This window comes from Ceratotherium simum, chromosome 8, assembly GCF_057802395.1.
Source record: "Ceratotherium simum simum isolate JZ-2026a chromosome 8, ASM5780239v1, whole genome shotgun sequence".
Taxonomy (NCBI): domain Eukaryota; kingdom Metazoa; phylum Chordata; class Mammalia; order Perissodactyla; family Rhinocerotidae; genus Ceratotherium; species Ceratotherium simum.
In genome coordinates this window covers 57,565,104-57,581,309 of record NC_141907.1, presented here as the reverse complement: position 1 = coordinate 57,581,309, position 16,206 = coordinate 57,565,104, and the positions used below count along the sequence as shown (strand labels likewise).

The following is a 16,206-nucleotide window of genomic DNA, read 5'->3' as shown; positions in this document are numbered from 1 at the left end:
GGGAAGCCATTCCTGATCTCTCATACCCCTTTCCATTTGATTTGGATGCTGTTTAGCTGAAGGAGAGCAGAATATGCCTCCCAAAATATGCCACTTTGACATATTATTTTGAATTAAGTATTTAAGAAATGGTGGTGCACTCTGTGTTTCTGTACTTAAGAAACAGAAGTGTCACCTGCTAGTACCCTGAGGAACTCAAGGGTGAGTTTGGAAGCATTTAACTGTTATGTTAAGGAGACAACCAGTAGCCACCCTGAAGCTAACCAAGCCTCCCTACAAGAGCTGCGCCCATGACCTTACCTTATTTTTAATGCGAAGATCTCTTCAAGAGGAGATTAAGCCTTATTACCATAATCTGCAGTGTACCCGCCTCTCTCTTTTGAATATTCATTCCCTAACCAAATAAAAGTTCCTCCTTCCCTTTGTTCAGGGACGCCATGACTTTGGAAATCATTCCTCATGGCCTCCTATTTGCTGCAAATACACTTTACTTTGTGAGACAACTTCCACTGGTGTAGAGTCTTATTTAACTCACCATTATTTAACGCACCAGGAGGCGAGCCCACTTGGTTCGGTAACAGAAGGACACTCTGACCCTTCTTTGTCCCCCCTGAAAGCAGGAAATAAATCTATGTGAAAGGTACCCTCCCTGTACCTTAGACAAGAAGGCATCCTTATCACCACAGATAGGGAATTTAGGGCTGAGGCTGTATAAACAAACCTTGTTACTTCTTCAATTTACAACCCCAAGCCTAAACCCCTTTGTCTTGTTGATTCTTCAAGGTATATAGTAAAAGCTTCCTGCTTTGGTCACTTCTTTGAATCTCATATTTTTATGGGACTCCCGTATGCACGAAATTAAATGTCTTTCTCTCGTTAATCCGTTTTACATCAATTTAATTGTTAGACCAGCCAAAGAACCTAGAAGGGAAGAAGAGAAAATTTTTCTGCCCCTACGATGTTATGTAGAAGTTACCACATTGAGTAGGTTTCTGTTCAGCATGACTAGCTTGCTTAATTTTGCATGCCCTACACCTGGCACACAGTTAACAAATGTATGTTGAATTTTTGAATACCTACTTATGTGCCATGTACTCTGCTAGAAGATTCATCTAGCTAGGGACAAATGTAGTATAGAAATGCCCAGAGGAATTTTTTTTTTTTTTTTTTTTGGTGAGGAAGATGGCCCTGAGCTAACATCTGTAGCCAATCTTCCTCCATTTTGTATATGGGACGGCCACCACCGCATGGCTTGATGAGTGGTGTGTAGGTCTGCACCCAGGATCTGAACCTGCGAACCCCTGGCCACCGAAGCAGAGCATGCAAACTTAACCACTACACCACTAGGCTTGCCCCAGGAATGCATTTTTAATCATGGTAAAGACCTAGTAAAGCAGACATTACCCAGTCTAGAAGTTCCCGAGTTCAAATTGTCTACAGAAACTAGAGGCCCTGCTATTCTTTTTTACCTTGCAACTGTCATCAGACCTGAAATGCATCTAAAGGTGGAATCAGAAAAAGGGGGATAAATAGTGAATCCATTCTCAGAAATAAAGGGCAGAAATCAAAATGTGATTCTGTGAGGAACTCTAGGATAAAAATAGCAAAAATCATTCTTTGTAAATTTCCTGTACTATTTTTGTTATGCTATTATTTTATGTATATTACTTTTGCTTATTTCCTGTGGAAATTAATAAAAGAAACCCTAACTAAATTGGAGGCTGGAAGGCCTGTCGGAGGAGCTCTCACTCCCTAACATACTTGGTCAATTACACTAACCAGGAAGAGACAGACAGCTTGCATCTTAGACAAGAAGGAAAACGACTGTAATACAAAAGGAAGATTTCTCTCTGGACAGGCAACAGCTCAGCCAATGAGAAGCTGTTGCTGCCCTAAACTGTTACTTCCCCCTAGTGGACTTTAGTTTAGGACAGGCCCTCCCTACTCCCCATTTCTCTATAAAGGCAGCTCCCCTTCCTTGTTTGTTGGATTTGCCTATGGTTTGCCATAGTATGCACATCCGAATTGCAATTTTTTGGCTATTCCTGAATAAACTTGTTTTGAGGCTTTTCAAAGTGATTAGCAGCAGGATCCTTGAAATAAAAAAGGCCTGAATGCTTGTCATCAGGGATGGCGAGGAAGCTGGGGAAACTACTAGGTGGTATATTCCACACCCAAGCTTGAGGAAAAACCCATGAAATGGCGAGGATATTGGCTGTTACTGAGAGAGGAGTAAGGCAGGGTGAGTGTCTAAGCCCTTCAAACAGGAAAAAAGTGGAACTTAAGTCCCATATGGATCTGATAAAGATGTTTGGGGTTGAGGAGTAGAAATCCCCAAGTGTGGTTTCCACACACAAAAACAAAAACCATAAAAGAAGTAGTATGGTGCAATGATTAAGAGTTTAAGCAGTGGAAAATTAGACTGGTTTCAAATCCCAGCTCTGTCATTTTCTGGCTGTGACAACTTGAGTTTCTCCACGCTTAGGAGTATACATCAAAAATGCAAACAGGGGAAGTAAATGGGGGAAACAGGGAATCTAGCGCTCTTGATATCAAGTTCAGCATAATTTCCCATTTTCCTACATAACCTGTAGATAACACAAGGAAGAGATCAGTGAAAAGCACTTGTAAAAGCACCACCTCCCTGATTTTTGTCCACAATCCCTTATCTGAAATCCTTGTGGCCAGATGTTTCAGAATTCAAAAATTTTTGGATTTTAGAAAAGAAATACAGGGCCAGCCCCGTGGTTTAGTGGTTAAGTGTGCGCGCTCTGCTGCTGGCGGCCCGGGTTCGGATCCCGGGCGTGCACCGATGCACCGCTTCTCCCGCCATGCTGTGGCCGCGTCCCACATACAGCAACTAGAAGGATGTGCAGCTATGACATACAACTATCTACTGGGGCTTTGGGGGAAAAAATAAATAAATAAATAAAATTATTAAAAAAAAAGAAAAGAAATACAGGGGCCGGCCCATGGTGTAGCAGTTAAGTGTGCCCACTCCGCTGCTCGCGGCCTGGGTTCGGATCCCGGGTGCACACCGAGGCACCGCTTGTCAGGCTATGCTGTGGCAGCGTCCCACATAAAGTAGAAGGAGATGGCCACGGATGTTAGCTCAGGGCCAGTCTTCCTCAGCAAAAAGAGGAGGATTGGCATGGATGTCAACTCAGGGCTGATCTTCCTCACAAAAAAAGAAAGAAAGAAAGAAATACAGACATAGATATATATTACGTAACTATCCCTTGCCCTCCTGCAGAGGTGTTCAATACACTAATAATTTGCAGTGAAACATCAGAGTTTTCACATTAAGTGGGATAAAGACTATTAACCTCAGATCAGGTTAAGTTTGCACTGAATTCAAGAAAATACTTTCAGTTTTCCAAGCTTTTCAAATTTTAGAATTGCAGATAAAGGACAGATACTGGAGTACCCAGCCAGTCGTGAACATGCTACCATCTTAACCCTTCCTTGCCAGACATTTTACTACTCCTTCAATTTGGGAATTCCTTTTCTCCTGTGGGAATGCTGGTGTAACTAAAGAATGAGACAGGGTCCTAACTGATAACATTCAAGTTTATTAAGAAAACTCTAGGGGCCGGCCCGGTGGCGCAAGCGGTTAGGTGCGCGCACTCCGCTGCGGCGGCCCGGGGTTCGCTGGTTCGGATCCCGGGCGTGCACTGACGCACTGCTTGGCAGGCCATGCTGTGGCGGCGTCCCATATAAAGTGGAGGAAGATGGGCACAGATGTTAGCCCAGGGCCGTCTTCCTCAGCAAAAAAAGAGGAGGATTGGCGGATGTTAGCACAGGGCTGATCTCCTCACAAAAAAAAAAAAAAAGAAAACTCTAAACCAGATCAGAAAATGAGAACAGAGGCAGAAAAAATAAGAGGCCCTGAACATTGATAAGTAGTGGCTACACAGCCCATGCATTTGTGTACACCAGCCCAACGACTTCCGTAAAAGGATGTTTATCAACTTAATAAGCTTGGTTATAAATTTCTCCTTGCAACCTTAATTACTGCGTAGAAAACAGAAGGATGCAGAAGCCATCATATAAGCAAGAATCAGGAGTCAGGGTACTTCCAGCAAATCTGAAATGTGATAGCAAAATAACATACTAGAAGGGTGTAGGAGCAAGCCATCAGCTCTATATAGCTCTGTAGCAAAGGAAGCTATACTTTACCGCATGCTTGTAAAGGTTAACTTAGGTCATCAAGAAAATGTGACACTGTCATTACGCTGTTTAAAACATCAGAGTGTAAAACGTCTATTAAACATGGTTGTTTAAGCCTTAAAGGAAGGGCCGGCCCCGTGGCTTGGTGGTTAGGTGCCCACGCTCTGCTGCTGGCGGCCCGGGTTCGGATCCCGGGATTGCACTGACGCGCCACTCCTCCGGCCATGCTGAAGCCGCGTCCCACATACAGCAACTGGAGGGATGTGCAGCTATGACAGACAACTATCTACTGGGGCTTTGGGGGAAAAATAAATAAATAAAATCTTTAAAAAAAAAAAAAGCCTTAAAGGAATAATTATTTAGAACTTGTGTTATCAAAATGCACCATTCCAGAAAATATTATATAATGAAGAATTAACAATTTAAATTTAGTACAATAGAAGCAAATCAACCTAATTTATCAAAACACAGTTAATTTTTATGAGTATATGTGTATTTCTTTACACAGGGCAGGTGCTTTGTACATACCGTTATGTGCAGAATAACAAGGTGTTTTTATTAAAGCATGCAGACACAATCCACATCAGCATGGACTAGCATTTCTACTCCTGGTCTCTTCCTCAAATACCAATTAGTGACATTGGGCAACTATGGCTACTACCATCAAAATATTCTCAACCTGATGATCCAAACACAAATGCCTCTAAACATAAATACCTCTAAATAATGATACTCTGAGAATACTCTAAAATATACATTTCCTTTTGGAACTTAGGTATCTGGGTAAAAATGAAGATTCCTGAATACTGTTTATTAATATTCTTTAATGATCTATAATGAAAACAAAATGTTACATAAAATCTTAGCTTGATGAAAAGGTCAACAAATAATTATTTTGCTAACTGTTGTGGTGGTAATATAGTATATTTAAAGAAAACAACAATCAAAAGCATTGGCTTTGAGGTCAAGTATATTTGGGTTTTTAAACCCTAATCCTAATCAGTGACACATACAGTTTCTGAGCTTTAGCTTTCTAGTATGTAAGACACTGAGAGACTAACTTCCAGGGTTATTGTGAACATTATAAAAAATAATGCTTAAATTTTAAATGTTCAACATACTCCATATACCTTCAATATTTCTCTAGGAATGTGTTCAGTGTGGAAATACCTATAGTAAAAATAAACAGTAATGCAAAATCAGGATTCATGGCCAAACATAACTGTTTATTAATTTTTTTAATAAACATTCAGTTTCTTCCTTTAAAAAAAACGTAGAATTTAAATATTTCCCATCCTATCACATACAAGTCTGTATACATTATTTACATCTCAGTTAAAACATATTACAGATTTTTCTGACACTCAGTTTAAATTAAAAATGATGAAGCAGTTAAACTTTGATCAATAATAACTACAATCTGAGTAATCTTGGCACAGTTTACAACATAGCGCCCACATTGCATTTCATATTTTAGACCATTTTTCCCCTTCTAGCAACTTTAATATAGAGAGAAACTATCTATCTCCATGAGAGCAGGATCCCTGTCTATGCATTCTCTGCAGTACTTGCACAATGTGAATGCTGCCCCTATGCTTACATTATCTGGCACTGGCAGTATTCTTTTGCTTTTGTCCTCAGAAATGATTTCTATTCAAACTTTAAGTGTTCCCATGTTTACTGTATTCTCTCTCATCCTAGATTTCATGACACTTTTCCTAGATAATTTTAAGTAACAATGTATAGGAATAAAATTCAAATAGAACAAAAGTTAAGTGTTCCCCACAAGATTAGTGCCCTTATCACCCTAGTTATACATGTACAAAAATAACAAATACAATTTAGTGGCTGTAAAAAACTATTTCCCCTAAAAATAGTTACCTCTGCACAACAATTTAAGGAGAAAAGTGTTCTTAAAATGAAAATGCACTAATCTGTTTTACAACCTGCACAATTAAGTATTTCAGAAACAAAAAACATGTGCAAACTGTAAGAAACACCCACATATAAGAATTTAATAATATATGAGAAATTAAATATTAACAAAAAATTTAAATTTATATCACTAATAATCTCAGCTTCAGTGATGTAATTTAAAGAAAGCTATCAACCGAAATCAACCAAAAATGCTTATGTAAATTGCATCTTCCAACACTTCAGCTGAAACCTATGTATTAACAGCAAGTACTTCAGAATCACTAACAATGAGGAATTGCACAATCACACTTTGTTTTCTAAGTGTGTGTTGGGGGTGCGGGGTAATATGGAAAGTCAATAGCAGTAAAGAACTAATTTACCACCAAGGAGGAGATGACAGGTAAACATATAGCTGGAAAAGGCCAGTGATTTCACTGTCTATCTTAGAGAACTGTAATCTAAAATTTTCTATTGTATAATGTGCAGAAAAAGAAACATCATACTTGCAAAACTGAAAGTACTCAATATTTTAATCTGTATTTTCTGTCTTTTGTCAAAATTTAAGTATCAGTTCAACTACAAGTGGCAGACATGGAGCACAATTTATACCTTCAAAATGAATTCTTCTCTATGATTAGCTCATTAGGAAAGCCTTAAAAATTCAAATTGTCTTCAGTCAGAATTGTTACCATATCTTAAACTTTTTCATTAAATCTTGACTTTACCTCTAAACATTTATCTCATACACCATTAAACTGATAGCTGAACAACAGTAATTCCTATGGTGAATCTTAACATTATGACAAAACTCTGATATTTAACTTATTTTAGGAGGGGTCCTTAAATCTAGATCTAAATCTAGATCTAGAATAGCATTTCTAAGAATTGGTATATTCTTTCATAACCCAGATAAGTTTCAAAATAAGTTTTCTTCTTGGTAAATGCGGTCACATTTTCAAATTACAAATATGTTTCTGGTCCCATATCTTTTAAAAAGATATTCAAAATTTTAAAGTTATAAATGATATATAAAATGATTATACAATTTTAAATATTTCATGTGATATGTAGGCTTAAAACTCAGCATGATTAATATATAAAATTAATTCCAATTTCTTTGTACAATGATCTCTAGTCTTTAAATTCAAATTGTTCTTTTGAGTGAAAATATATTAAAAAAAAAAAAGATGGAGGTAAAAGCTGTTATTTCCTTAAGCTACTTCTATCTTAAATATTGGATCTATTTTTTCTTACTACCCTTTCAATCAAAACTATCCTACAGCAGTCAAGATAGAATTCAAAAGTTATCAGAGAAAGGAACAAAAAATAGAAAACAAGAGAAAGACTTTGATTTTCTTTTATTATTATATCTAACTGTAAGGTAATTGAAACTAAATTTAAAACAATAAAATAAAACCTATACATCCAAATGATTACTGTTCACTTCAAAGTAGTGATTCAGGAAACTATTCCTTTTTTAAATGATGCTACCAATGCTCAAAACATTGTCTTCTGCAAATTCAGAGCCTATGGCAGGAAGTCCTTTTGAACTTCCCTAATGGTTTAGTTCTAAGAAAGCAGCAAAGTAGAGTTGGTTTAGTGAATGAGATAGTTCATATGAAGATGCCAAGAAAGTTTTTGGTGCAACTAAAATAGATTTTGTTGCATAATTATAATCCAATTCTCAAGGCATCTCTGAAAGCGTTCCAAAAACATTACACTTTTGCAGCATAGCTGGAATAAGTAGTGCTCCCAAAGGAACCACTCTGAAGATAAACTCTCATCTGGATATTTAAGCTATGACATTTATTTTAAAAGAAAGTCCTACAACTTAATAATTGTATCTCATATTTTACCATTTCAGTGGTTATCAAAACCTCTCTCAGAGAGGGTGTAGACAAAGGTATAAAAGAAATCTGTCATTCTGCTATTTTCCCATAAGCAAGGAAAATGCTAATACATAAAATGGAGTCTCGTGATTACATGTAAAATATAAATATCCACAACATCTGTATTTCCTGAATATAAGATATTGTAGTGCTTTATCTTTCCTGGTAAGCCAGGCAGTAACTCAGTATGAGATATATTATACACTGAACATGTCTTCTCCACTGAACATGTCTTCTCCTACCTAATACATTTTATGCTTACTATTTAGAATTTACAAATGACAAACAAAGGCAGAAAGAGATACCAATCTAAAATCTTTCAGTTTAAGGTAAACTGACCTCCAAAGCCTCTACCAGCTAACACACACATGCTCACTGTTTTACTGCAGTCTAATGCCATGGTCCCTATGGGAAACAGAACAATCAAGTCGGCAAATGAAAGCAAGTAGCACCATCTACTGCTAAGTAAAAGATTTTCACTCTTTCTGTTATTAATTTCTCTCCACCATTACTTCCTCATTTAAAATAATTCCTAAAACTTGCTTCATATCAACATTTAACCAAAGCATTGTGCCAATAATACTATGTTAACTTACTACTTTATATTTTATGCTTTTATCAGCAGATAAGAAAACCACCTTCTGTTTTATATCTCTGCATAAACAGCAGGAGGAAAAATCATTATCTTGATTATTTATAAATTAAATAAAGAGATTTGGAAAGAATCCAATAGACATTTATAAGCAAACTCTGCCGTAAAACTAAGATTTGATTCTTGTTTTATAAAGGGCATCTTACTAATGCTTATGGGAACCAACTGAATCAAAGTAACTTTTTATTAAATCAGTTATTTCTCACATGCTCTGGTGAGTGTTTCCTTACTTGCAGCCATGGAACATCATGTACAATGCCAGGCCTCTCCCTGGGAGAACTCCTCTACCTTGTTACCATATATACACATACGTATCTCTTTACTTCCCACTACCTCTGTTTAAAGGAATACTCAGAAGCAGGCACCTGCGATTCTGGCACAGTGACAACAAACTCCCATCTACATACAGTAGGAAAGTAGGCCTACTACTAAACATTAATTTACAGAAACATTTTTCTGTTTTTTACAGTGAACTATGGTATAAGGCTTAAAAGAGCAAGAACAATTTTTCACTATTCTCTCTATACTTGGCTATTGCAACTCTTTTGTTATTGGGTTGATATGAAGTCAATGCAGTATGGAAGACTACTGAATAATCATGTGCTTCATTTTCCTAAATAGGTGGGACCCCAAATCACTTGATGTCAAATTTTATTTCTGAATCAACTTACAGTGGCTGATATTAGCTATTTGGATACTAAAAGATTTATTCTAAGGAAATCAGCTAGTTCTCACTGCAGTTTAGAAATAAGCATTACCAATGAATGTCCAATATATTTGCCTCTGCTAGGCTCTCCTGTTACTCCTACTGTTGGTACTTGGAGAATGATTGCTAGAAATGAAAACGGAGAAAGAGACAGTTCCTAGTGATCATAATTATAATGGCAATACATTGTATACTGCTTTACTTGTTAATGGCAAAAACAAACTGATTTCATTTTAGATTCTTTTCTACTAAGTGTTTTTAGTCTATACAATTTCAGAGCAAGATTTCTATTCTACAAGAAAAGAGGTATATATTTCTAATTGAAGGAAGACTATATATTTCTAACTGAGGGAAACAGATTTACCAGAAAGGACAAAATTAAAATTGGAAGTCTGAAAAGGGTATTTCTCAAAAATAAAACTGAAGTGAAAAATGTTAATATTTATTTTAAAAACTAAGTTTGTGAACTCTTTACTTATAGGGATAATTCACTAGAAAGTCATGGCAAATAAAATGTAAAAGTTAAATAACTACTGAATTAGCACTTTCATTGTTTGATATCACTGCAAAAAAAAATTTCCTTTCACAGTGAAAATATCAGAAGTCAGAATGCTTCAAACTGGGACTATAATAAGCAAAGAAGGTACTGTATCATTTTAAAATGATAGGCAAACACCAGCTCCATTCACTGAATGGAAATGCTGGAAAGTGATGAATTTCCCCAAATAGTCCTTAAATTCCATGTTTAATGTCTATACCTAAAATTAATAATTTATTTTTAACTTCTCATGGAAGTGGATTCCTAAAAGGAAGTCTCTAAGACTTTGTTTACAAGAAATTGATTAAAATCTTCATGCCATTCTATTCAAGGGTTTTAGACAGGACTTTCTTGAACTTGACTCCCCATACTTAATCCCATCCCTAACTCCCCATACAAATACCCCCACAACCAAACACACACTCCTCTCCCCTCCTCTTCAAAGTAGAAGGGGATTCTGCAGACTTATGGCTCATTTGGCAATTGCTAAGAAACCTCACAGTTCAGCATCACCTCTGAAGATGGCAAACCTATATACAACCTGAATTTTTACACCTACAGTGCAGTTAACATGTAGAAACAAGCCAAAATGCAATAGGTACTACATTTCAACATCTTCAAGTTTCAATATCACAGATATCAAGAGATGGAAAAAGACCTGCTTGTAGAACTTTGAGCGTTTGTTGAACACAATTACCATCAATATCAAAAATAATTAAGAAATACTAAATTTTTATGTTCTACATGCACACCTTTACAAATTGTGTTTTTTCACTTTAGTAAAAGCTGGAAATCACCAAGTTAGGTAAACTATGGCTTTTATCGTAGACATTTTAAAACATGCATCAGTAAGTGCCCTGGGTGGTGATCCTAATATTGTTTCAAGCCCTGTTCAGTTCTATGTCTGTGCTTTGCACCTCAGAAGTGAGCCTGCCAAGGCACTTAAAAACAAGTCTTTCAGGGACTTCAAAAATCAGCCACAATTTACACAACACAGAACCCCCATCCATCAGCAGTCCAATCAATAAGCATTTTCTTTCAACACACCATATTATCAAAAATTCCACAAGTAACCAAAACCAAGTAAAAAAAAAAAATGAAAACACTTTATGCCACTAAGGCAATATTTACCCCTATCAATAATGGTTCTTGGCTTCCTCTAGCAATAGAATATGAATATGGTTTCATTTATTGAGAATAAAGAAAAAGGAACCCAAATAAGCCCCCCAAACCTAAGACAAAAACAACTGAGATAAAATACAACAAAATCCAAATACACTCCACACAGTGTCATTTGAGGAACAATTCATACAGCTCTGCATCCTTTTATCTGTCCTTTGAGGTGAGTTTTTCAATCAGTTCTTGGAGTGGTGCAAGTTCTCTTCTATCAATAAGGTTGAATTCCTATGCATGATAAAGACAGGCAGAAGAAATAATAAAAACATATTACTTACATCTAACTCCAAAGCAGATTTCTATTAACATTTGTTGGAAATTAAAGTAAATAAAAGTGAAATTTTTTTTCAAAAAGTTTTTTTCTATTCCCTAGCTCTGTGTCTTAGGCAAATCACTCAACTACTTCTGATATTATTACATTTTACATCTGTCACAATATTAGGATAAATCCCCCTACCTCATAAAATTATTGTGGGGACTAAATGTGATACTGTATCTTAACCACTTCATGTAACCCCTGGCATAAACTAAACACTCAATAAATGGGAGTTGCTGCTTCCTGTTAAAACGAATAACCTGGGCACCAATTTTTTTTTTTTTTTGTGAGGAAGATCAGCCCTGTGCTAACATCTGCCAATCCTCCTCTTTTTTTGCTGAGGAAGACTGGCCCTGGGCTAACATCCGTGCCCATCTTCCTCCACTTTATATGGGACGCCGCCACAGCATGGCTTGCCAAGCAGTGCGTCGGTGCACGCCCTGGATCTGAACTGGTGAACCCCGGGCCGCGGCAGTGGAGTGCGCACACTTAACCGCTTGCACCACGGGGCCAGCCCCCCTGGGCACCATTTAGATATAGTCAACCAAGCAGGGACCAAAAAGATGCATCTCAGGCAAATTTCAGCACTATATGAAGAGTAAAAGAGTCAGTTTAGGAATGTGCGTAGGTATGTTCTTGGCCCTGTGGACTCCTCACACTCTGTGGGGAATACAGCTGCAGAAAGACCAGGGAGGGATTCTCTAAATTGAGACCCAGAGCAGAGGCCCCTCTTACTCAATCAGCAGTATGTGATAATGTATAACTAAGGGACCTACCTTTAAGAAAGTCACAGTGTCCTGAGATATAAATAGGCTCAGAGTGGTGAATGTCACGTTATCGATCCCCTACTATTTGCTAGGAGTTGGTAGATACAGTGCACTTTAAGATCATACAGTAGAGTAAAACTAACCCTTCTGGTGGGAGAATATCCTCTCCTAAACCACTAAAACCTGAACTTCAGTAATCATGTTCTGCCTAAACCAAAGCACACATGCAAACTTTAAGATAAAGTTTTTCTTTGTTTCCACAGGTGTCTGTAGATGGAATACCACAGTAAAGTAATTGCTCAGAGCAACAGTTTTGGCAAGTTAAGATCTCCTAAAATGTGTTCATGTAGGTGAAATTAAGACACAAAAGGGGTGCCTTCAGTGTCAAGAGTGTGTATAGAGGGAACTGACACATTTTTCTTTAGTGGAGATGAGGTGTGGAGAAGGCATTTGTAAGTATATGCCCACAGAAATACAAAAACAACACTGATTCAAGCCTTGGACTTCTGCCTACCACCTGCCCTCTCAACTTCCACCAGAAAAAAGGGGGTCAGCTTATCCGTTTCCACCTCTTTTTCACTCCCGCCTGTTAGTTCTCTAATTGTTATAGCAGGATAAGAACAGCCTCCCTCCTCTTAGTCTACATCACTAAGAACTCAAGAGAGAAGGAAGAGGAGGTCAACTAAGGAGTCAGGGCAAAGACTAATGGGCCTCTGGGACAGCAACACTCTTTGGGACATTTTCCCCTTTTGAACATAATGGTCAGTACCTAACTTAAAAATCATTCAGAATATGGTCCAAAAAAGGAGAAAAAAAAAGGTGTGATATTCAAAGCCCATTTCCAGGCCAGTGTATGCTTAAAAAAATCCAGGGTAGACAGAAGAGTAGGAAGAGTGCTAAAATGCTCAAGAGACCAAGTTCATCTGTAGGTCTGCCAAACCGGCTAGGTTCGTTCTTCAGTCCCTCCATATGGCCTGTTAAATGAAGTAAATCCAAGGCAAATCCTCTGAGATCCATTTTAGATTTGCATGCCACCAGCTTGGAGATGAACGGAATTGAGAAACAGAAGGCCAGTCGTTATCATCATGGCAAGTATAGAAGAGGATGAAGACTAAAGAGATACGGCAAATTTTACCTTGACAGTATGGATGCAGTGTTCACCACAGAACTCCGTAGGTAACTGCTTTTACTGAGCAAAAAAAGCCTCCTAATCCAACTCACCTGGACAAAAAAGATAAAGTGCTTGAAAGATGTATTGAGATGCGCTTCCTCCTGAAGCTGGATCACAGGGTCGAAATGCTGATGATAAATATGAGCATAAACCCTGAAGAGGCGTTTGAGTATAGTTTTTGCCACAGACATGAAATTCTTCGGGAATGGGACACCTAGTAAAATAGATAAACAACCCCCTCTATTAACAAGAGATGAGAACAAGGCAATATGAATTTGTCAGCAAATGACAACATAAATTACTAAGACAAAGTTGAAAAGAAGTATTTATGAATTACTACTTAATATGCCCACTGTAGTTACAGAAGTTCTCAACATATCATGAACGAAAATAAACTTCAAAGCATCTCTGGAATAAGAACTAGTTTTCAGTATAGCCCTTTATGCCTCTAATATATCACCACTTTACTAAAATGAAACAAATAAATTCCTAAGATGGTAATGGAGCTAAAACTCACACTCAGATCTTCAGATTTCTTAACATGAAGTCTCGATAAGGGGCCGGCCCCGTGGCTTAGCGGTTAAGTGCGCGCGCTCCGCTGCTGGCAGCCCGGGTTCAGATCCCGGGCGCGCACCGACGCACCATTTCTCCAGCCATGCTGAGGCCACGTCCCACATACAGCAACTAGAAGGATGTGCAACTATGACATACAACTATCTACTGGGGCTTTGGGGGAAAAAAAAAAAGGAGGAGGATTGGCAATAGATGTTAGCTCAGAGCCCGTCTTCCTCAGCAAAACGAGGAGGATTAGCATGGATGTTAGCTCAGGGCTGATCTTCCTCACACACACACACACACAATAAGTCTCGATACAAATATTTGCTGAACACAAATAATATATTAACCATGTTCAGTTTTGTTTAAAAGGCTTGTAATATATTTTTATATTTCTTTCTATGGAAATTATTTCATTACTACTCCAGGTCTACATTTATCCTGAAATTATCTGCAGTCTTGCTCCACTAGGCTCATTGTTTTATGAATTAGAACACTTTTACAGCATTAAACAAATATAAACTAAAAATTCCATATCCTTTGTTACACTAGCTAAATGATCCAGATTGGCAAAACACAAGCCAAATACTGATACTACTGGGTTCAATGTCATCACATTGCCCACTGCTCATTTAAAAATATTATAGGTCACAAGGAAACATAAGACAAACCATACTATATAAAATAGTATGCCTACACTCTTCAAAAATATCAGCGTCATGAAAAACCAAAAAAGACTGAAGTACACATATTCCACATTAAAAGAGGCTAAAGAGACATGACAACTGAATGAAAACAAATGTCAAAGATTTTCTTTCATTATAAAAGATATTATTGGGAAATTGTGAAAAATCTGAATGAAATCTGTAAATTATACAATAGTGTTGGGGTTAATTTCCTGATTTTGATAGTTATACTGTGATTTTCTAAGGAAATATACGTTGAAGCACGTACGAATAAAGGTGCAACATATATGCAACTTACTCTCAAACAGTTCAGGGAAAAGAAAGATTGTGGGGGAGGGGAGGGAGGGAGAGACAGAAAGCAAATGTAAAATATTGGCAACTAAAGAATCTGGAAGAAGGATATTCAGGGATTCTTTGCATGATTCTTAAAAATTTTCTAAAAGTCTGAAACTGAGTCAAAATAAAAAGTTAAAAAACATATTATGGGTAATAAAAGATAAGGTGAGGGCACTTATCCACGTAATGCAGTTTTGAAAAATAGATCTTTTATTATAAAGGCCCCAAAGCAAAGCATTCAACAAATGAGTTTAAAACAATCCATAATAACAGCAACTATTTACATTGCTATCTCCCGCACCACACCCTTCTAAAAACTAAAAGCATAAAGTATAGTCAAAAAGTTGTTTACTATTAGAAGAGCAAATTCTTAATTTTTTCAGAAAACACAGTTGTAAGAAGTTTGAGAAGGTAAAATCATATGAATATCTAGATGTGAACAATTTCCACTTGAAAGGTCAGCCTTTAAGAGCAAATATGAAAAAGCAAAAGTCACTCAGTTGATAACAGGCCAACTCCTCAAATCTTCTTGTTTTCTCCTCACCTAGCTTGATTTCACACTCTGTAAGATTCACACTGTGGGTCATAAATTCAAATTCCCTCTTTGCCACAAATATAATGTAAGACTGGATATGTGTCATAAAACTCCTTCCCTAAACAAGAAATGGATGACTGGAGCAGATGATATTGACTGCCTACCCAATATCCAGTCTCTTTTTTCCATAACAGCCAGATTTTGATCTTCTCATTGTTTAAAATTAAGGGAGTTTTACCTTAACGTTCATGATAAACTTGGTATGAAAAAGGACACTTTTAAATGTATAAGATTAGAAATATTTTGATAGGTATGGTAATCCAGTATGGTTCCTGGAATAGAGAGCCAGTAAGCTCTACAAACATATAAAATTAGATACATCATGATGGATCCCAATTATACAAAACAATTATACCAATTTTTGATGGAAATAATGTCTCATCATCCAACTGGTCCTGAACCCAAGTCATCAGGTAATCAATATACTTTGGCGCAGAGCACTTAATAGGCTTCTTTATGTTTGTTCCATCTGCCCAATGATACTCATATCTGTATTGGAAAGATAAACAGCACACAGAATATCAATATATATCTATATATAGTGTGTGTATTTTATATGTGTATGTGTATTATGAATGTATATAGGACACCTTTTAAACAATCTGTTCCTCCAAATAAAGACTTTTCACATTTGGCATTTAAATTTAGCATTTTTAATTGCTACTGGACTATTCTGTATTTATCACAATTCAAACTAAGCAGATCCCATAAAACTCATTTTTTATGAGCTTT

General features: G+C 37.0%; 1 protein-coding gene across 3 annotated transcripts in view; it reads right to left on the bottom strand.

Annotated features, from left to right (window-relative positions):
* Positions 1 to 11,038: 11,038 nt before the first annotated feature.
* MOB1B (MOB kinase activator 1B) overlaps positions 11,039 to 16,206 on the bottom strand; it is a 57,559-nt gene continuing 52,391 nt past the window's right edge. For all 3 annotated transcript variants that reach the window (XM_087434414.1, XM_004419154.3, XM_087434413.1), the window contains 3 exons: positions 15,830 to 15,963; positions 13,353 to 13,516; positions 11,039 to 11,276 (listed from right to left, as the gene is read on the bottom strand). In XM_087434414.1, the coding sequence (XP_087290540.1) occupies positions 11,199 to 11,276; positions 13,353 to 13,516; positions 15,830 to 15,963 (376 nt within the window). In that variant the 3' untranslated portion in view covers positions 11,039 to 11,198. The remainder of the gene's footprint in view (positions 11,277 to 13,352; positions 13,517 to 15,829; positions 15,964 to 16,206) is intronic.